The sequence below is a fragment of the Desarmillaria tabescens genome (assembly GCF_030435595.1).
Source record: "Desarmillaria tabescens strain CCBAS 213 chromosome Unknown EV420scaffold_16, whole genome shotgun sequence".
NCBI lineage: Eukaryota > Fungi > Basidiomycota > Agaricomycetes > Agaricales > Physalacriaceae > Desarmillaria > Desarmillaria tabescens.
The window spans coordinates 74,159-95,025 of record NW_026848315.1 but is presented as its reverse complement, the minus strand read 5'-3'; the positions used below and the strand labels follow the sequence as shown (position 1 = coordinate 95,025).

The window sequence follows — 20,867 nt, the reverse complement described above, 5'->3', positions numbered from 1 at the left end:
CAAAGTTTCAGTCGGTGGTACTTGTCTGAACCTTGTAGGAGAATGCTCGACAGATAGCAAGATCATATGCATCAAGTTTCTCAGCTAAAAGTATGTGAGATACAGTATATCAGCATTAACAGTTTACACACCAATACTGGAAAACTGCTGGTAATAGCCTGCACTAAGCTCATCCCATGCAGATAACCTCCTGTCCTTGCCAAAACCACGAAACTTTTCCCAATCAATCTTGCCAAAATCCTCGAAGTCGTCATTTTCATCAATGACATGTTCGTCCTCATCAGGAAGAACCTCTTCAGCTTCAGTTGGATCGGCATTGGTATCACTACCATCAAGGTCATTGGGTACATCCCATGCAGCTTCGTGTAAGTGTGCCAGCCTATCTTTGTCCAGAAACCCGAGTGATTCAAAGTCCAGGTCAAGCCCGGTTCCAAAATCATCTACTGCATCCACCGCATAATCACTGTAGCCCTCGGAACCCCCATCAGCGATGTGCTCAGGCTGTGAACTGGCCACACTCTCTATTTCTCTCCCAAGAATAGTTTCAACATCACTACTGGTATCTGGGACATCTTTGCCCAAGCCCATGGCGTCTGAAAATTGGTTGCTTGACGTCGCATCCATATCTGAATCGTCCTCGCTCATAGTGGAATGCTCCTCACCCCCACTATCAATCACTGGCTGCTGATGTCATGACTTTGGGGATGTAGCAGGATAGGGGACATAGCGAGAGCTTCGATGCTCATGCTCATGTTGCCGGGAAGTGTGTTTCTGGCAGGTTTCACACCAAACAGTGTTTCTTGGATTAGATTGTCGGGTGTCAACAACCAACTATTATCGACTTAGATCGAACCAGGATTGCCACTCGCACTTCGGTGGACGATGCTCTAGCAAGTCAAAGGCGACGAATGAAGTCGATCGAGGACTTAGATAGTCACAAAACACGGAGTTCGATGTTGGGTAGAATAAACCTTAGCCAAAGCTGGGGTTTGATCCAGCTGAGGCTCTACTCAAATACACTTGGATACGCTAATAATAGTACCATGAGAGACTGTCCGTGACGATCGCATATGAGTAATCAGGCTGAGTAAAACAAAGAAAAATGAAAAAAAGTGAATAAACCATAACATTACCCCCTCTTTAAGACTCGTTCGTCCCGAATGAGTCCTCAGACTCCCACTCGTCATTGTCCGAAGTAGTGTGTTTAGATTCAGAGTAGAAAGATGGTACGTTGTCATCATCTTCCTCGTCTGAATTCCAATTTTCGTGAATTCGTTGGAGGTTTTGGAGGTTGACTTCTTCTTCTTCGTCGTTCCCCTCCTCCACTACCGGTACTCCGTCTGCTTCGTCCGTAGTGACTATAGGCCATTTGTTTCATAGGAAGTCAGGTTCTAATTCTGGATTGAATGTCGGGTGCCAATTTTGGGCTTCCAAGTAGATCGAGTGCAAAGACCGGGAAGAGGGATAAGAGTCTTGTTGAGTACTACCGTTATATGATAGTCCCTTATCGGTGCGTTCGATCTTTCCCTTTATCCGCCGAACCTTCACTTCGTACTCGTTGACTAGTGCCTCTGCGTTGGCCATGTTTGAGCGTTTCACCCAGGAGTTCTCTTCCATCGGATATCCTTTCCACTTTACTAAGTATTCGGTTATCGTGCGACGGGTTTGTCCTCGTCCGACGACCTTGTCCCTTTGCTCTACGATTTCCTCAATCTCATATTCCTCCTCGTCATCGATTAGCTCAGGAGGTGGTCTCTCGGGTCACGGTTGATTAGGGAACCCAGGAGGACAGTATGGAGTTAAGAGAGATTCATTGAACCGGTGATGTGCTCAGTAACGGCGAGTGACAAAAGGCTAGTGAATGGATATGAACACCACAACACCAAAACCCTCTACTACTCTACACTAATCACCAATATTATTGAGTTCGGGTGTTTGAGTACGATAGAAGCACTCTGCAGACTTCAACAAATCAGGGAAAGGTTGTTTAAAGACGTATATTTGGTACTAGTGAGCTACACAAGATGTAATACTCGTGCTAGCAGGGTTTTAAGACACGATTGGATGAATAGTGACTTGTGTTGAGCAACTGCGCTCGGTCTAACTCTGATACTTCGAAACTAGTGGCACTCTGGGCCAAATACTGGGTCTCACAAGCGGTCTACACTTGACTAGCAGCACCCTAGGCTCGACTAGTGACACTCTTGGCCTAAGAACAAATACTTTAACTCCGGGAAAATACTTTAACTAACTTCGAAATGCTCTGAGTCACTCCAAGATGGAATAGTAACTTTAAGACACTTCAATTCGTTCAATACTATAGGTGACTAAGTGACTAGTAGACACTTTGTCGAGGTTAAGCACAAAAGCCTTTAATTGGGGCACTAGAACACGGACTAGTAGGTCACAATCGCGGGGATGGCTTGCCTGCCTGCGAGGCTGCCCCTTCTACTACTTATATACTACAGAGACAGGTACAGAATAAATATAAATAGATTCTTTAGGGGTAATATTGGTAAGGATATCTTGGCTAGTCATGAATTATGGTGAATAATCACGCAATAGTCGGCCTAGCCTGTTCTTTCTGTCAGATAGCGGGTCGAGGGACTCCGCTATTGGGTCGTTTCCACACCCTTTGCCCAGTGGTGCTCCACTAGTGACACGGCTATATGAATAGTCGGGTAACCGTGCCTGTAGCAACTGCTCGATCATGATCGGGGCACAGCCTGGCTATACTAGTGCCGATCGTATGAGATCTGTATCACACTAGCTGGATCTGGGCTAAGGGTTATGCCTTTACTGGTTCATTTCTAAGTCCTTTCAGAAGTGCTCGTGTGACTAGTCATCCTGACTTAGGTGTTCATGCCCAGATCAGTCCACTAGCGACTGAATAGTCGAGATCTGTGTGGGTTCTTACTTCTTGTTTGGGCGCTAGCAGCTGTATTCTTTACTAGTGACCGTATTTTACTAAGTCATACTAGCTTTGGAGGTGCTAGTCCGGTCGGCTGGTAGGGCTGACCCACTAGTGGTATCATTCCTAAGTCCTGACTCGACTAGTAGCATGCTAACTTGACTATCAGTCCGAAGTCTCAACTATAGCCCTTGATATACGACTAGTATAGGATAGACCTGCAACAGTATTGTTATAAAATCGCAAAATCTAGGTGTGAACGCGTAGACGGCGTATCACCGGTTGTGAATTTTCCAGCCTACCGGTAGTTTGAGTTCATAGGCGGAGGTCCCCTTTTTGGCAATGATAGCGAAAGGTCCTACATGTCGATCTCCAAGTTTCTTGGTGGGTCGAGGTAGGTTTAGGTTGGTAGAATCCAACCATACCTTGTCACCGACTTGATATTCTACAGCTTTGTCCTTATGCTTGTCATAGGCCTTCTTCATTGATTTGGCCGCCCGTTCCAAAGATTCTCTTGCCTTCTCCTGCACCTCCTGAATACCCTGTACCAACTTCGAGGTGGCTGGGACAACATCGGGGTTTCGGGCTGTCTTGATGACTTGCCCATCTCTCCCAAAGACTACTTTATAGGGAGAAAAGCCTGTCACCGAATGCTTTCGATTGTTATGAGTGAATGCGGCTAACGGTAACCACTTGCTCCAGTCATCCTGTCTGTAGTTCACGAACATTTTGAGGTACTTTTCAATTTCTTGGTTAACCCGCTCCATCTGCCCGTCCGTTTGAGGATGATAGGCTGTGGAGGGATTTCCTGTGACCTGAATAAGATCGTAGAATGCCTTCATGAATTTGGATACAAAGATGGCCCCCCTATCCGAGATGACTTTCTCGGGCATTACTCCGTACGGCATGTAAACATGATCTCGCAAGATTTTAGCAAAACCGAGGGAAGTTAATTCCTTGGTGCATGCGATTGGGATGACCGTTTTGGAAAACCTGTCGACTATGACTAAAATAGAGTTGAACCCCTTTGAGGTGGGAAGCTTAGTGATCATGTCGACAGAGATGTGAGTCCACGGTCTCGTTGGTACTTCATTTGGATGGAGAGGTGCCTTTTTTGGGCGACAATCTGCCTTGGTTCGTTGACAGACTTCGCATCCTTTGACGTATGCTTCCACCTCCCGATGCATTTGAGGCCACCAATAGTCTCGTAGAACGAGCTCTTTGGTTTTCTCTATGCCGGGGTGTCCTGCCATTGCATGGTCGTGTCGTAGTGCTATGATTTCTCCTCGCAGTCATTGATTTCTAGGAACATAAATGCGCCCATCATACCAGAGTAGTTCTTGGTCTCGAGAGACCCCCTTTTCGTGATTAAGGGAGTCAGAGATACCTCGATCCCATCTCCTGGGGTCATGAGTTGCCAGTTTGACCTTTTCATGTAGCTCCTCTTGCGTGGGCATGATTAATGCCCAGAAGTGTTCCGTCTTTAGAACTACTATGTCCTTGTTGTCCCCCTTGCCCTGATCATGGTCTGCTCTTCTGGACAAGAGATCTGCCTTGCGATTTTGGGCTCCCGGTTTGTGATGCAGGGTGAATTGGTATTCTGCCAACTCTGTTACCCACCGAGCTTGTCTCCGATTGAGCTTCTGGGGTTTACAGAAATATTGGAGATTGGAGTGATCCGTCCAAATCTCAAAATCTTCTTGAGTGCCCATAAGGTATTGACGCCATTCTTCCAAGGCAATCATGATGGCGAGGAGCTCCTTGTCGTATATTTCATAATTATGCTCCATTGTCGTCAGGGCCTTAGAGAGGAATGCTACCGGTCACCATTTATCGTCTTGTAGTTGGGACAGCACCGCCCCCACTGCTCCTTCACTCGAGTCGGCTTCTACCCTGAATTTCCCTTCATCAAGCGGAATCGCTAGGACCACATCTTCTTGGAACAATTCTTTTAACTTTTCAAAGGCTTTCTGCTGTGCCTGCCCCCATTGCCATTCTCCTTTGCCGGTAAGGGAAGTCAGTGGTTTGACGTGTTTGCTATAATCACAGATGAAACGTCAGTAAAAATTGCAGAAGCCTAAAAACGACTGTAGTTCTTGTTTCTTGCGGGGGATCAGCCAGTCTAGTAGACCAGCAATCTTCACCAGGTCCATTTGGATTTTCCCTTCACTGATAATCACCCCCAGGTATTCCGTCTCCTCCACCTCGAACTCGCACTTTTCAGCTTTTAGGAACAAGTTATTGTCGCGAAGTATTTGGAGCACTTTTCGCACAATGTGTTTATGATCTGCCTTTGTCTTGGATGTGATGAGAATGTTGTCTAGATAGACAGACACCTCTCCAGCAGATATGAGATCCTTGAAGAGGTCGTTCATCATCCATTGAAAGGTGGCGGGTGAATTGGTGAGTCCCAAGAACATCACCAGCGGTTCGTAGAGGCCACGATTTGTTCGAAACGCGGCCTTCCACTCATCCCCCTGTTTGATCCTGACGTTATTGTAACCCCATCGTACGTCCAGCTTGGTAAAGTACTTCGCCTTCTTCAGCCTGTCCATTAGTTCTCCGATAAGTGGTAAGGGATAGCAATTTTTGACCGTCATCTCATTAAGCTTCTGATAATCCTGTACCGGGCGAAGCTTTTCATCCTTTTTCTTAATGAAAAAAAAGGGTGACACCATGGGTGATTTCGAGGCTTGGATATGGCTGGTGGAGAGATTTTCATCAAGGAACTTGTCCAATTCCTCCTGTTCCATGGGGTTAAGAGGGTAGACCTTGCAGTCTAAATTGGCGTTGGCGTTGGGAATCAGTTCAATGGCATGATCCCAGGGTTTCCGCAGGGGTAACTCGTCAAAGTTTTCCTTGTCAAAAACATCCCGAAACTCCCGATACTCCTCTGGTACAATTTCTTCGAAAGACTTCGCTTGCTTCTTGGCGTTGGCTCAGGCGGCTAATTCGTTGGCTTTAGTCCCCATAGCTCGTACGTGAAAGGCTTCCTCAAAATCTATTACCAGGATGGTATCTCCTTCCTCGTATTCATCCCAGCGAGAGGAGGGGTCCGTATCCGGCAGAGAAAAGGGGATTTTGCAACAGGTACACCGAGCGAGGGTAACGGCCCCAGTATCCCAATCAATCAAGGGGTTATGTCTCTGTAACCAATCATGTCCAAGGAAAAGGGGCATGGTTCCTAGATCCACTATGGCCAGTTCGATCCTTTCCACGTGATTGCCAATTCGTAGCTGTACTTCGGCATACTCAGTGATGTCACCTCCTTTGTTTCTAGTGCCATCGGCATTATAGACTGGGATGGGTCGGGCCACCTTTTTGAGGTTGATCCCGTGTTCTCGGACCCAATTTCGATCGATGGAACTTCCTGTGGCCCCGCTGTCCACCAGCGCTTTGAGGGCGAATACGTCTTGAGTGTCTAACATTTCCAGCTGTACGTCAATGGATACATTGCGTCCCTTTCTTCCTCATATGTACATAGGAGGTTTTTTCAGATCCTCCATCCACTCCCACTTGTCTCTAGCTTCCTTCGCCGTCTCTGGTTGTTCCTTGAGCGAATCCCACAACTCGATTGTCACTTCCCCAGTCCTACAGGGGTGTACCCACTGTTTCAGGGTGGAAAACGCGGCAGAGTCGTCCTTGGCGAGTCGTAGCACCTGACAAGTCCAGTGCACCCCAAAGGGTTCGTAGTACATGTCGAGAATAGCCCTTTTTGCTTCAGGTGCTAATTTGGGCTTGGGGGTCACGGGAGACTTCCCCTTGGGTATAGTAACCGGGATGTCGGACCATAAATGGGCTTCCTCATCCAGAACCTCCTCAACCGTTACTCTGGGTTGTGAGTCTTGTCCTCATGGCGGCATTTGGTCACCAGGCCAAAGAGGGCCCTTAGGCAGCAATTGGTCGCTGTTCAACGAGGCGGTGGAGGAGGGCTCGCTGCCCTGTGTTCGGCCCCGGCCAAGGGCGCTTGTGCTCGGCATTGTAACCTCCACTGTTGGTCCATACTTATCCTCATTCCTGTACCTGGCGGTACTCTCGGTAACCCTATGTGGATGCACACATATTGGCTCCCCAAGGGGGTCGGCACCGTTTGCGGGTGAGGCCACTACTGAGTGTAGGTGGTCCCCTTGGTTCCCAGCCTCAGCTGCTTTTCCACCGCTGACTGGAGGAACAATGAGTGAAGGCCCATCAGTTGGGGTCGTTGGCCGATTCTCCCTGCCAGGGCGACCGCGACCACGTCTGGCGCTAGTCTGAACTTGACATGAGGCACTCGCTGGGTCCTCCAGAACTTTCCCCATACTGTCAAGTGGGGGTTCCTGAGGTGGGACGGCCCCTAGGGGTTCAGTGCTGGATGCAGATTGCGTGGAGCAGTGGAAATCCCCTCCTATGCCGTTCGTGTTTGGCAATTCATCTTCCATAATTTCTTTGATAGGTAACGTGGCAAAAAAGTTGGTATATTGATCATATGGAGTACCTACATACGTAGTATAAGTCCAACCAGCGACTGGAGAGCATGTACCACTAGAAATTAAGTCCTTTGCCGACACCGTTGAATCGCTTATTTCGACGCCGGCTCGTCTTTTGATGACTTCTCCTCCTTGACCTCCTCAATCTTCGTTTCCTTGCCATTTTCCTCTTTCTCTGCCTCGGCCAACAGCTGTCGCAGACGCTGAGTGGGGATCTTCTTGCGTGGGGGAAGTTTGACGGGGATCCATTTTGATTTGTCCGTTGGACACTTATGGTCCCGGCTCCACCCGGTATTTCTGCACTTGAAGCATCGCCTATCGCTCCGCAGCTTATCTAGCTCCATCAGTTGCCCCGCTCCTCCATAGGTCGTTCCAGTGGCATCCTTCTTATCGCCTGACGACCCCGATCCCCCCGCCTTCTGATTTTGGTTGCCTCGACCCGAACCGCTACTTTGGTTCGTGGAGGACTTACTGCCTTGCTGCTGTGCAAGGCCATATCGATAGTTGGCATCGATTCATTTGACACAACACTTCCATTCAGCATAGGTGGTGGCACCTGTAGCTGCTACTCTGATACATTAAACAGTGTTAGTTGACACTTAATTGTGATACATCAACAGCATCAGTTTACACTGAACCTATATAGGGGAATCACACAGATACTACAGGAGGCTTTAGTAAGCACAGCGGCCGGAATGAAATGACATCATCAGAAAATAGCCGGCCGACCGAGAGTCGAACTCGGGACCTCCAAAATAATTCCAAATTGCATCATATAATACTAATCATAATCATGCTAACCACTATACCATACCAGTGTTAATATTATAAGTATTCTTACTGTATATATAGCCTCTTTTTTCACAGATCACCACAACTACTTAGCTAATCCTGCCTCTTGGGTGACGCATACCAAATCTGTCAATACTAATTTATCTGAGTGAAATTATTTAAAATCATGAGATATATATATTAAAAATGCAAAAATATATTAATATGTATATAGGAGGGGTGATGAGCAGTGGGCGGGCTTGTGTAATGGAAACAAAGAGAATGGGATTTGGCGCCAAGGGAGAGATTTCGAAGGGTGATGTCGGACGCATGAAACATAACGCTTGCTGGGAATAGTGGAGGGAGGGCTGATGGATGGGTATACGCATGTCGATGGGGTGCTGGGGCAGCCAAACGCACCTCACTTCCACCACTCAGGAATAAGGGCGGGATAACGAAGTGGCTGTCGTGGAATGTGTGGTAGTCCAACAGGGATAAGAGCTGGCAGTGGGGTTGGCCTCATTTGGCAGCAGTGGCGGACATGACGACAGTACCACCATTGCCTTCCCTGTTGTAAAAGGGGGTGGTTCATATGCCAGTGGGAGGCACCATAATTGGCTGGAGGTGCAGCTTGGGGTGCAGGGTGTTGGGTCGGCTCGTGTGGTGGCGACGGTGGCGGCTGGGAAAGGATATAGTGAATGCATTGTACTCTCCAGTACGGAAAATGGAGGATGCAACACGATAGCAACATAGGCGGTGCATACAGTGTAGGGAAAGCTCATGTTGGAATCACCGCAGTACTAGCAGTGGGATGGAGTCGTTACAGGGTCATTTGAACCTCCATGCTCTGAGTGCCATTGTTGTCGTCGAACATCGGTGTCCAGCCTGTTGTGAACCCTCCTGCCCAGCATCCTTCTCCTTCCTCCACCCCACTCGCCCTTCCCACCTTGATACGGCCATCCTGCATTCTCCATCACATTCCTTCGGCATTATTTTCCCTGCCCACTCACCCACACCATCATCATCATCATCACTGGGCCTGCCGATTTCAGTCTGGATTGTTCACATATCGTAGTACATGCTGATGGGCAATGGAGATTGTATCACAGTATCATTGTGCCCTGCTTGTCACCAATGTTGGTCGTTGCTGTTGTGCGAGGTGATGTTGGAGACGTAGTGGCGATTGCTCGCAGCGGAGAACACAAACAATCGAGTGAATGAGCGAATGAGGTGCCGCCTCTAAGAGGACTTCATGGATCAGTCAATGTGGGGAAATTTTTCAGAGCACGTGGCGGAGATGGCCCATGCTCAATCAATTGTATTACATAAAAACTACTACTTGATATATATATATGCGGGATTGAAAGATATAAGAAAAAAAAGCGGTTCAATCAAGCAAACTCTGCAGCACATAGCAAACATCTCCCATAGCAAAATACAGCTCCCTGTGGGCTTCACTGGATCTAGCCCTCTCACGATGAGTTGTGAGAGGAAGAACTTTGGCCCCCTCAGCCCAGAAAAACAGCGCTGCCACAACGCTGACCATACCATTTCTCTCTGAGCAAGTCTTGAGGCACTCCCAACTAATATCCGTCGATGGATGAATTTGGATGGGGCGTCCGTCGTCTTCACGTTCAAGATCCTCAATGGGGTGCTCATATGCTCCCACATGGCCTTCAGGCTGAAGATTCGCCCACCACGCCCAGAAGGGCGATTGAAATTTCTGGATAAGATTGAGATTTGCATAACTGGGTCACCACTTTTGCGGTCGTGCACGTGAAATCCATTGACCTACGCACTCGGGGCGGTAGTTGGTGGGTAATTTGTCGCTGCTGTCGAAACCATTTGCAGACTGAAACGCCACCCATGAGTAGACAACTTGGGTCCAGTCGGGCCTGAAATCATGCGACGTGAACAATTCCAAGACTGTCACCGCCCAAAGGGGTGCACTAGACGGGAAGACGATGCTGATAAGGGGGGTACAACCTTCTCAGTCCCTCCAGGTGCCTCTACCACTTTTGTCGTGAGGCTCCCCTTGTGATTACCACCGCCTCTTCCATCCGTCTTCATCCTTTTAAGAATGACACCGCTACCCAGAGAATCCTCAGCAGTTCGCTTGCTGAGACTCAGTTGCCCGGTCTGGAATCCTGGAAGGCATTGGGTCAAAGTGAAGGGAGCATCATGCGGGATTGGGTCCAACCTGTGTATAAGGGCTACAGCGCTGCCGACACCAACTTCTGCATCCTTTGCTGCCGAGGCATTGTCGGAGGGTACCGGTCTTACAGGCTGCGGGATGAGAGATTGAGCTGGTAACATACTCGGCTTCAAGCTGGCCGGGGCGGTAAAGGGAGATGGCAGCAGAGGCAGTGGAGAAATAGGAGGGGGAGGCAGGAATGGCAGCTTCAAGGCAGCTGGGGGGGTTGCAGCACATGATGGAGCAGATGGAGCAGGTGATGCAGGATGTGAGGGGGTGGGTGACGTGGGACATGAGGGGGTAGGCGACAGCGGGCGAGAAGCAGATGGTGGCATGTAATTAGACCCATCTGAAGGGATAATCTGTGGCTGGGAGGATGAAACATTGCCTTGCCAAGCTTCTGGATTTTGAGGGTCCGTCAATGGCAAAGTAGGAGTAACCACCGTTTGTAATGCTGGTGTTGGAATTCTGGTCTTGAACACTGTCGTTGATTTCGATGCTAGAAGTTGAGAAAGGGTGGGAAGGCCGCTGGGTCTTCTGCGTCACTCGGCTGCTTTGGCTGCTTTGGTCGCTTTGACGAAGGTTCTTTTCTGAGCCTTTGGGGGTTTGGTGGATGTAACCGTCGATGAAGAGGAGGTGGAGGAATCGGAGGAATCACGGTGCCCAACAATGTTCGCACCTTCAGCCGGATGCACGAAGGCATTTTCGTAGTCGCTTAGCGTCAAACCCAGAGCCTCCAGCCCCCCATCGTCAGGTAAAGCTAAGGCCTGACACTGGTCGGGGCCTGTATCATCGACGTCAGCAGGGGTTGATGGGTAATGAAATATTGAACCTATGGTAGCATTTTCTTAAGAACTTAGAAAATGTTGGTGCGACAAGCTTGTCGTATAACTTCGCCTCCTCTTTGATGAAGTTCTGGCCACGGGGACCTGGCGTTGTTCCCGAACATATGCTGCAGCAAACATTTGAAAGAAAAACAAGCAGATACGGACGCAACGTACCTGACGACATTGAGATGCCCACCGTCTCGAGGTTCAGGCCCTCCCCATAGCAACACCAACTTTCCCCTCATACATTCCACCACAATATCGATGATTGGCTGTATGAATTCAGGAAGGCGGTCTATGCATCTGGAGGGCATAGTCAAGAAGTGAGCACCGGAAACTAGTTAGAAAACTTAGTTCTGAATGTCGAGGGGATCATCAGGTACCTTCCCGTCCCCTCCAGCCCTCCATGCCTCCATAGCAGTTGCATGCTCCTGCTCACTCCTCTGTAGCCACTCATCCCGTTCCTCCTCTGAAAGGTCGCGGTAGCGGTCGCTTCGCATCTTCTGACGCCTCCCTGGCTTCTGCTTTTCTGTTAACTCGCCCTGATTGACCATCGTCTCAAGTTCCTGTTCGATATCTTTGCCGTGAATTTCGCACCAAAGGTTGTACGGGGTTTGCCGGCGGGGTTTTGCAGTCAATTGGCCAGTGAAGCGGGCGAGAAAGTGGTTGTATGGATCATCAGCATCCTTGGCCATGGCATTTGCTTCTTTGTGGTGGTATTGAAGCCAACGTTCGATTTGCTGACAAATCAAAACTTAGCACTAGGGCAATTTAAAAATAGGCATGACGTACAAAGTTGCGTGCCTTCACGGTATCCTGATAAGTTTTATAATCCTCCATAGCCTTCAAGAACTGTTGTGGGCTTAGTTTGGCCGCGTCAGGGAAAGGCATTTCGGGGTCTGCGATGTCGTCATTCACCAATGCTAGGGCTTCAGCGGTGGGTTCTTCATTGTGTGGCAGAAGGGGATGGTATCTTTTGTGGTATCGTCGGCAGACACTGATGCAATAGGCTCAGGCGCGGTCCTCTTTTACTGCCACTCCATATCCAGGGAGCTCACTCATCAAAAAGTCGAACCGGGTACCTTGGAACGCGCCAGGATTGCCCATACTAGCAAGAAGGTCAGCCGTCACATTTTAAATCATCAGCGATCCTCAGACTTACTTTTTTTATCTAGCAAATGTGTTTTCAGTGTGTCAATGGCAGTAAGGCAAGGAATTTTTTTCTGGGCTGTCTACTGACACTTCCTTTTTGAAGCATCAGTTGACGGGTCTATACTGACAATATTTCGCCGTGCATTTCACTTAATATGGAGGCGATGTAATTTTTCTGGTTCTTTGATGGGTTTCTGGAGCCTAGGCGTCAATTGGCAAGTGTTACCTGACTGGTCGCCTTGCTTACTGACAACACCCATCGAAATAGAAAATATGGAAAGCCTGGTCGACCGTTCACACACATTTTCTGGCCTGGATCCCTCTCTTACTGAGGCGATACATCGAAATGGAATGTCCGGTAGACAAGTAGCAGGTGTGTTTTTATCCGGTTACCTTGCTCATTACCACCACACATCGAAATAGAAAGATGTTGAATGCCCCATCATCACTAGAAGCTCCTAAACAGGATATCTCGTTGGTCTGTGAATGTTTAAAAAGACCCCGAACCTGCAGGTCTACTGCCAGGGCATCTATGGCCTCTGCCTCTCGCACTGTGCCCTCCCAATCCAGCGTCACACCCTCTGGTACACGCCCTCTCCCCTTTTCCCGTTCTCATGCTAACAACGCTTCATTGCTCCCCTCTCCAGATTTTTCGGCTTTGATGGCTGCTCTTGCCAACCTCAACCTGTCAGCAGGCAGTGGTACATGTGGTATTCCTTCATAATTGATACTTGACTGAGGAAATGTTAGCTACTTTGTCGACCATGACCACGACAACAACTTCTAACACACTCCATCTTCCAGCCTCGAATACTATTGGGGGTACCTCGACCCTTCCAGCGGCGGTGCCTCCTCCAGTAACTGCAGCCAGCACTGTGACCGTCGGGACCCCTAGCACGACCAGCAGCATTACCATTACCACCCCCGCCCCGTCGACTGCGGGTTCTACACCTGCAGCAACGACGACAACAACAACCCCTTCCCATGCTAAACGCCCGGTGTATCGTATCCCAAGGCCTGAAGACCTTCCTCATCCCCAAAATGTTTGGCCCCCTCAGAATAATTTCTATGTCATTACTTCAGGCCAGGAAGTCGGACTGTTTTTTACCTGGTACGTTCATTTTTCCCTTCCTAGCATCTTTAGCTCACCGGAGCATCAGGAATGAAACAGCGGAGCAGGTTATCGGCGTTCCTGGAAACAAGTATGAGTGGCGAGCAAACTATTACGATGCTGTTGACATTTACCGCAAAGCCTATGACGACGACGAGGTTCACGTCACCCTCCTCGCCAGCTCCCGCTTTGACATTTCAATTGAGGACGAGTGGGGCACCCTTGATTGGTCTAGCGATGACAAGGATAGCTTTGTGACTGCCATGAGTCAGGCATAGAAGTCAGACGAAGGACCGGGTAGCTACTGCGTCAAATACGTAGTTTTTTGGACATTGAATAACCGCCGGCATAGTTTTGTGTAGTATAAAACCTTTGAAAATCATACATACTGTGTGCATATCTCTGTGAATCAAGCCTTAAGGATCTGCCAAATAAGAGATAAACATGTAAATTAACTGAGTCCCACTGCAGAAACCATAATGAGGCTGTGACTAGATCTCTTCGAGACCCTTGGCGACTCCGATTTCAGAACTGGCACACTTTCTCCAAACTCTTTCAGCAACCTCGCCTCCATACAGTCCAGCTCCTTCTTCCTGACGAGTCTTTGGCCATTCACTGTTCATTGTCATCGACACTTTGATGAAGATCGGTTTGGTGTCAATGCGCTTCATCCATTCACAATCAGGATCTGCAGTAGCAATTCTGAGCAATTGTTCCCTAAACATTTCGTTAAAAGATATCGTGAGCTTGTCTTTTGGTCGCTGACCTGTGAATCCCCTCATTCACAAAGATGGTTTCTGGCATTTTATGAGTTGAGGGATAGGATGATTTAATATGTGTAGGCGACAAGCAATTGTACTAGGTATTGAAAGTCGTAGTGCTGAACTGTTGTGAATTTCAAGAAGGTTCAAGACGTAAAATATCAAAAATTGACAATCATGTGACAAATCTTAAAGCTTGTATGAAGAACTATACATGCTATTTCCCAGTTGAATAGGTTACACTGGAGTCGAGAACGATGGAATGTGAAATTATGTTCTCATGGCACGCAAGACTGGAGTGATCGAACTTCAAGATCAAGATGCTGTTGAGGGCATTCAATTGATTGTTTGATAGTAGATGTTGACGCTAATACACCCCTCCACCTTAATGGTGAAGTCGCAGACTCTTTTACAGATCAAACTCAATGGGATGTTTTCTTTAAGCCTCGAATCCAGTATATACAGTTTGTACCTGGTTTTAAATTATTGTTTCATTCACTATCGTATTATGTTTACATTTGATTTAAGCTACAGGTACACATATATGTATTCATTCATGCGTTACCCTTCCTAAGTATAGGCATAGAGGCGTACAAACCAAGACCCATTGCCCATCGCCCAGCGTGAGTTCTGAGGGCAGCATCATGTTCGTGCATCACTGAGCTGGCTCCAGTAGTCCTCACTCAACTGAAGGCCCTGATCCACCCAGCGAAACAACCCCCCCGATGTATACTGCGTGAATGAGTACCTTGTTTCCCCACAGCCGATGGGTGTGTTGGAGTGGCGGAGGATGGCGGATGGGAATAGTATGGTAGATCCGGGGGGGAACTCAATTACCAGCTTGAGGTCCCACAGGATTAGGTGACCACCTTGCTTGGGGTTGAAGCGACCGAGCACCGTTACTGAGCACCAACCGAAGGGTAGGTTTCCCGAGTCCATATGTTCAAAGGTAGCGGTCTTGGGCCCAAAGTTAAACGTGCATGCACAGAAAATGCTGTTGGCAAAGTTGAGGATAAGGCTGTCATCACTGAGGAGAAGGGCCTTGAGGTGTTCAGGCATAGTATTGAAAGAGGGGCGGGGCCCACGCGGCAAATGCGCCTAAGAAGTCTGAGCAACGGGTACGCAGTAAAGGTTTCATAGCATACCGGAGGCAAATCTCACTAGGCATATGAAGGCAATGTGGTTGAGGAGGGTGGCGAGGACATGTGCTGCAGCACCCTCGTGGTGAAGATTCTGTGGGTGCTGTAGGTACATTATTTGAAAGATCGCCTGAAGAAGGGTCAAATTACATGCCTTTTGTCCCCCCCCAAATGAAATACCTACTGAGAGGGCAGAGTAGCGGCCATGCTGATGCATCTGCTGCTTACGTGAGAAATTGCATTCGCATCGAGTTTGATCCAAGAGGTCGGCAGGCCGAGGTATGTACGCCATCCCAGCTGGGATCATCAGGCTGCCCTGCTAGAACGGCGATGATGCACCCCTCACCATCGGTGACCGGAGTCGCGGTTCTGCGGGGGGGGGAGGGGGATCTTAATGAGGCGGGGATGTGGTAGGAGGTTAGGCACTCACCGGCTGCACCAACCCTTGTAGTCAAACTTGTAACGGCTGTTCGGGCCCACTAAATCCCGCAATGCAATGGATCATTTCCACCCCTCATCAAGGTGCCTGCCGACGTACCCAGAGGATGCTGCTGGGGCACTCTCAGTGGCGTGGTTGGTTGGGATCTCCTCCACATGGGTCTGGTGCTTGCACTGTGTATTGGGGCACACTTGATAGCCATAGGGCTGGCTGGATCCTCGCCGTTTGGCTCGCTGCTTTTTGCGGTTGGCATGGCTTTGATTCTTCTGATGGCTTCGTGAATCAGACTGGCTCAAGGCTGCTGGAGGTGGCGATAGATCGGAGGCTGCTGACTTCAGTGGAGGCAGCGGCATGGATTCCGTCATGGGTTCTGGTGTCGTGGGTGCCAAAGGGGGGGGGTTCGTTGAGGTCGAAGGGATCGTATGCATCCAGGGGATCAAGGGTTTCCTCGTGATCAACGCAGTCGCGGAGGAGATGGGAGAAGCTGAAGTCGAGATCGGAGCTCATTACCGGTGCTGTGGAGCCTTCCCATGGTGAGAAGTGGGCACCAGAACGTGTCTAATTGGGTGTCAGTGATGCAGCTGAGGGAGTGGGAATGCCAGTGAATGAAGGACACGCCTTTCGGAAGGAGAAAAATTCGGTAATGACATCTAAGGATTCAAACATTCAGGGGTCAGGACCGGTAGGAATCTTACACACGACGTGGCCGTCCCAATGCACCCACACAATACGGCAACTACCCCAATACCTTGCATTCCCAGGCTTGAGTATTCGTAGGCACGAGGTAGTTGCCGTAGCGGTGGATGTAATTGGGAAGGTAGCTAACAAAATGGACATATGCGGTAGGACCTTCATGAGGTGAATGCAAGTGGTTGTGGTGGCACCAGACCAAAGTCTAAAAACTTCGAAGCTTCATGGTGATTCTTCACGCGTCACGCTGCTTGTCAACAATGAACATTTTGTGATCACATGCCTGTTATATCACTTATTTAGGTTGAGGCGGCCTCATGTTTCAGAGTTTGAAACTCCGACCAGTTGCCGAACCTCGATCCGAGAGCTCGTCTCGTATTTCTTCCCTTCTTGATCGTTCTCAGCAAAGCTAGAGTAGACTTAAGCATATTCGCTATACTTCTCTGATACAATGCAGGGTTTGGGGTCAGAATGTAGGTAGGAAGCAAGGATATGGTGCTCCATGATCTGACCAAGCATGAACAACTTGACCCCAACATTGACAATCTACGCGACCTGAATATAAGAATCCAAGAGGGCCACGTCGCTCACTCTATCAGAGCCATCATGCCCCCACGTCCCATTCCCCTCCCAAGTATCCCAGATGCCCATGCCCCAGAGGTCACTCGCCCCCCCCCCTGCCTTCTGTCCCTCCATCTCTTCAGGACATCACTAATGCAACGTCTTATATCTCTCGATTAAGCCTTTCCGTCTGTGAGGCCACTTTAATGCGTGTTGCTAACATTCAAGCTTACCCTTCGCATAGCCCATCCCGCTTTGCAAGGTCGGGCAACCCCCAGTGATGTCACCGAAGTTGAAGTCTACAAGCATCGATTGATTGATGCCCATACAGCCGATATGTTGAATGTTGTCACATTTGTCTTCACGTGTCGCTGATACATCTAGTAGGTGAGAATGATGTTATGCCCGCCTAGGCCTCTGCGCTCTTAGAAGGTTGGGCTACCAAGATGGACGATATGGAAGCCCGCCTGCGTCAGGATGCTGTCGAGAGGCAGGAATTCCTCGTCCATGATGATAGTGAGCGAGGGCAACACATTGTTACAGAGCTGCATGGTATCTTTACAAACCGCTTCAATGACCTTGAAACCCGCCTCGATAAGTCCTTTTCCACGATCGAAAAGCGCCTCATTAGGGTGGAAATCACCACCGCTGTCGTATGTCGCTTATTTTTGCGCTAACTGCCTTCTGACCTTTTTTTGTAGGCCCACAACCTGAGTTGTGGCGATGATCTCCAACGACCCTTCGCTCTCCTACCCTCTGAGGAAGGTCATCTCCCAAACGATATAGATTTTGTCATACCCAGCCAAAACCTTCCGCTCTTATGCGATACGCGTGCTATTGAAGGGCTGTCCGACTGACCAGCTTAACTGCGTATCACACAGCATATAAGCTGTCTGGGAATCGGACACACCGGGAATCGGGCAGACAAGCTCCTTCTTCTCCGGTACCATGTTGGATGCTCAGGCAACTATTCCATGTAGCATAAGAAAAAGGTTCGTTCATACATAGTTACATGTTGTGCCATTGTAAGATAGTTTCGTCAATTTTAACGTATTTTGAGACACTGCAGGAAATGGCGCTGAGCATCGTATGTCACCACAGCATTAATTGCAACACTTTCCATTAAGAATATGAAGGGCTGGCAAGTTGATGTATGTTTACCTAGCTGAGTTGCTTATGTAATGTAGTCGGCCAATCGCAGTTCATTGACTTTGCCCACGTTCCCGATTGTCAGTTGAAAAATGAAGCGCGGTCATTCGTCCTCAGCGCCTAGAAGGCACCCACCGTCGCGTAGAATTCGAGGACGACTATGACAGAGTACACTCTCGAACGTCTGGCATCGATCGACATGGACATACGTCCTCATCTGAGTCCAAACCCTTACGCGGCAAAGCAGGTTGGACCCTCAGAAGTATGTGGAACCCTCCAGACGATTCCGAAGCTTTCACTCGACGTAGATGGGAGCGGTTACGAGGACCAGATGAATGCAGAAGTGTTTGAAAGTACCATCTTCCACTGACACAATGGAACCTCAAAAGGCAACGAGGTCAAAAGTTTCGGTGAGTGGCAAGTCTTTGGAAACCAGCTTACGTGCTGAGGACGGTTGGAAGAGGCGGCCACATTTGGTGTGGAAGGAGCAGTTCAGATCGGTTTATCTAGACGAGGTTACTCGCCATGACAGACGAGGAGACGCTCGCCAGAATCTGAAATGTCCCAACTGTATCGCTCGGAATGTTGAGGAAGAGGTGCAGGGAGAGCCGGAGGTTCGGTGTAAGGATTGTTTTCTCAGTGATTTGGTCTGCACATCCTGTTGCGTCCGTTGGCATAGGCAGAATCCATTCCACTGCATCGAGGTAGTTTTTCCCCGTTACCCTAACGTGAACATCCAGTACTGACATTCCTTTAAGCGATGGACTGGGCTTTACTTTGCCCCAATCATGCTGAAAGCGATTGGCTTACATGATCAGCTTAACCACCAAAGTTTCCAATGTCCTCTCCCTGTACCCTGCCATGTCAAGCTTCGAATTCTCCATACCACGGGCATTCATGACGTTGCAGTCAATTACTGTGGTTGTGGGCGACAAATCCCGCAGCACATTCAACTCCTACGACGCGGATGGTATCCTGCTAGCCAGAAGGTGGTGAAGACTTGTGCAACGTTCCAGCTGTTGGAGTTGCTCCACCTCTTTTCCCTTGTCTCCAAAATGTCCACATATCATTTTTATCGCACGTTAGAGAGAATGACGGATAATACAGGGCTGAATACACCACCCTCTCGTAAAGCAGCCCTGATGCGTATGCTTATTCAATGGTGTCACTTGAAGCTGTTAAAGAGAGGCGAGCGAGTGCACGACATCACTGGACCTGAGGGTACAAAGCCAGGCGAGCTTGCCGTCCTCTGCCCATCTTGTCCTCGGCCGGGAATAAACCTACCCTCCAGACTGGGATCAAGCACCTCCCCACTTAAAGTAAGCATAGATGTTGTAATGTGATGGTTTTAATCTAACCCACTGACCTAGATTTTTGTATATTTTGCTTATATGCATCGACGCGAACTTCCGGCTTAAGAACCAGATTGTGTTGTCGTATTCGAGGGACCCAGGTCTCGGTATCGGTTGGGCGTACTTCACTGCCCACGAGCCTTATGAGGAATACGTTCAAAGTCAAGCTACAGATGCAGACGTTGGTTCTTAATTCATCTATTTTGGTTCAATCTTGCTAACTCTACCTCAGATTAGTAACTGCATGGAGTTTTCTGCCGTGGCCCAAATCAAACACAAAGTTTTCAAAAGGGCTCCGTTACACAGGTGTGGTTGCGGTGTCCTGCGGAAGAAGTGAGATGGTTCTGCCTACGTGTGTCGGCAATACGAATAAGGGTGAGAGGTGAGCAATCATAGCAGAGCTGTGGGTCAGGTACTCATCCTCGGTTCACAGATATGCCAATGTCGACCCCCTCGCTGCAGCAGCTATCCGTCAATTCTCAGATTTGCTCTGGGTCATTATCAGCTATGACATTGCCTGCCAATGGATCAAGACGATATTCACATGGATGACCTCACATTGGCCCTCTGAGCTTTGATTCAATCCCGATATCAGAGTGACCCTGCTGGTGCCAAAGTTCCATGAACCGGGTCATAAAGCAGAGGACCACGAACAATTCTCTTTCAACCTCGCTGAAGGCGCCGCTTTATCGGATGGAGAATGTCCTGAAAGGATATGGGCACCCCACAACGTTCTAGGAAACTCAACCAAGACTGCGGGGCCAGGTACGAGGCAGGATCTGATTGATGACCATTTCAGATTTTGGAACTGGCTCAAATATTGCTGCATGGGTGAGGTGTTGTTAAATTCCCTTGGATGTGTATTGAATGTGGCTAGGGTTAACACTTTGGAAATGCTACAGAGATGCAGTGAAGAGGCTGGCTGTGGGCACCTGTGGAATAGTGAGCGGGCTAAAGGGCGAACCTCAAAAACCCACACACACACTCACACAACTACACAAACTACAATCACCCTCGTAAGTTCTAGGGGGAGCGATTATTTCTAATGTGATCCAACTATACTTCAATATCTCGAAGAGTTTCTCTTATTCTCAGTGCTCTTAGCGAAGCTAAGCTTTCTCTAATGACTTCCTAAGTCTAGGAACTTTTTACAGGAAGGTCGTTCACTGGCGCGGCGCGACCTTCAAGGCAGATTTGAGTTATAATACACAAGGGACACTGATCCCAACAGAAACAGAGGTAATACATGCTGAAACTTTAGTGAACTCACTAAAAGAACACCACAGGCAAGCACTGACTTAGCCTGCTCGCTACACAACTGTATGTAGGGGTTCTCCAACTAAC

At 48.8% G+C, this 20,867-nt stretch overlaps 6 protein-coding genes across 6 annotated transcripts; 2 read left to right on the top strand and 4 right to left on the bottom strand.

Annotated features, from left to right (window-relative positions):
* Window positions 1-7: 7 nt before the first annotated feature.
* On the bottom strand, window positions 8-645 carry EV420DRAFT_1479414 (uncharacterized protein; the record flags this gene model as incomplete). The annotated part of the gene is made up of 2 exons (XM_060469573.1): window positions 8-84; window positions 132-645. The coding sequence occupies 2 exons, from the start codon at window positions 643-645 to the stop codon at window positions 8-10; spliced, it is 591 nt and encodes a 196-aa protein (XP_060330968.1).
* Window positions 646-9,535: 8,890 nt separating this feature from the next.
* On the bottom strand, window positions 9,536-10,027 carry EV420DRAFT_1269759 (uncharacterized protein; the record flags this gene model as incomplete). The annotated part of the gene is given in 2 exon segments (XM_060467521.1): window positions 9,536-9,896; window positions 9,909-10,027. Coding segments are annotated over 2 exon segments (480 nt in total), but the record flags the coding sequence as incomplete, so codon positions are not given.
* Window positions 10,028-11,519: 1,492 nt separating this feature from the next.
* On the bottom strand, window positions 11,520-12,060 carry EV420DRAFT_1642437 (uncharacterized protein; the record flags this gene model as incomplete). The annotated part of the gene is made up of 2 exons (XM_060477364.1): window positions 11,520-11,909; window positions 11,962-12,060. 2 exons carry the CDS (start codon window positions 12,058-12,060, stop codon window positions 11,520-11,522), a joined length of 489 nt encoding a protein of 162 aa, XP_060330966.1.
* A 793-nt stretch (window positions 12,061-12,853) lies between these two features.
* On the top strand, window positions 12,854-13,710 carry EV420DRAFT_1642436 (uncharacterized protein; the record flags this gene model as incomplete). The annotated part of the gene is made up of 4 exons (XM_060477363.1): window positions 12,854-12,905; window positions 12,969-13,022; window positions 13,072-13,432; window positions 13,482-13,710. The coding sequence occupies 4 exons, from the start codon at window positions 12,854-12,856 to the stop codon at window positions 13,708-13,710; spliced, it is 696 nt and encodes a 231-aa protein (XP_060330965.1).
* Window positions 13,711-14,747: 1,037 nt separating this feature from the next.
* Window positions 14,748-15,624, bottom strand: EV420DRAFT_1620489 (uncharacterized protein; the record flags this gene model as incomplete). The annotated part of the gene is made up of 4 exons (XM_060475578.1): window positions 14,748-14,851; window positions 14,877-15,234; window positions 15,355-15,435; window positions 15,487-15,624. 4 exons carry the CDS (start codon window positions 15,622-15,624, stop codon window positions 14,748-14,750), a joined length of 681 nt encoding a protein of 226 aa, XP_060330964.1.
* Window positions 15,625-18,545: 2,921 nt separating this feature from the next.
* EV420DRAFT_1270106 (uncharacterized protein) lies at window positions 18,546-19,514 on the top strand (the record flags this gene model as incomplete). The annotated part of the gene is made up of 2 exons (XM_060467544.1): window positions 18,546-18,899; window positions 18,930-19,514. The coding sequence occupies 2 exons, from the start codon at window positions 18,546-18,548 to the stop codon at window positions 19,512-19,514; spliced, it is 939 nt and encodes a 312-aa protein (XP_060330963.1).
* Window positions 19,515-20,867: the final 1,353 nt, after the last annotated feature.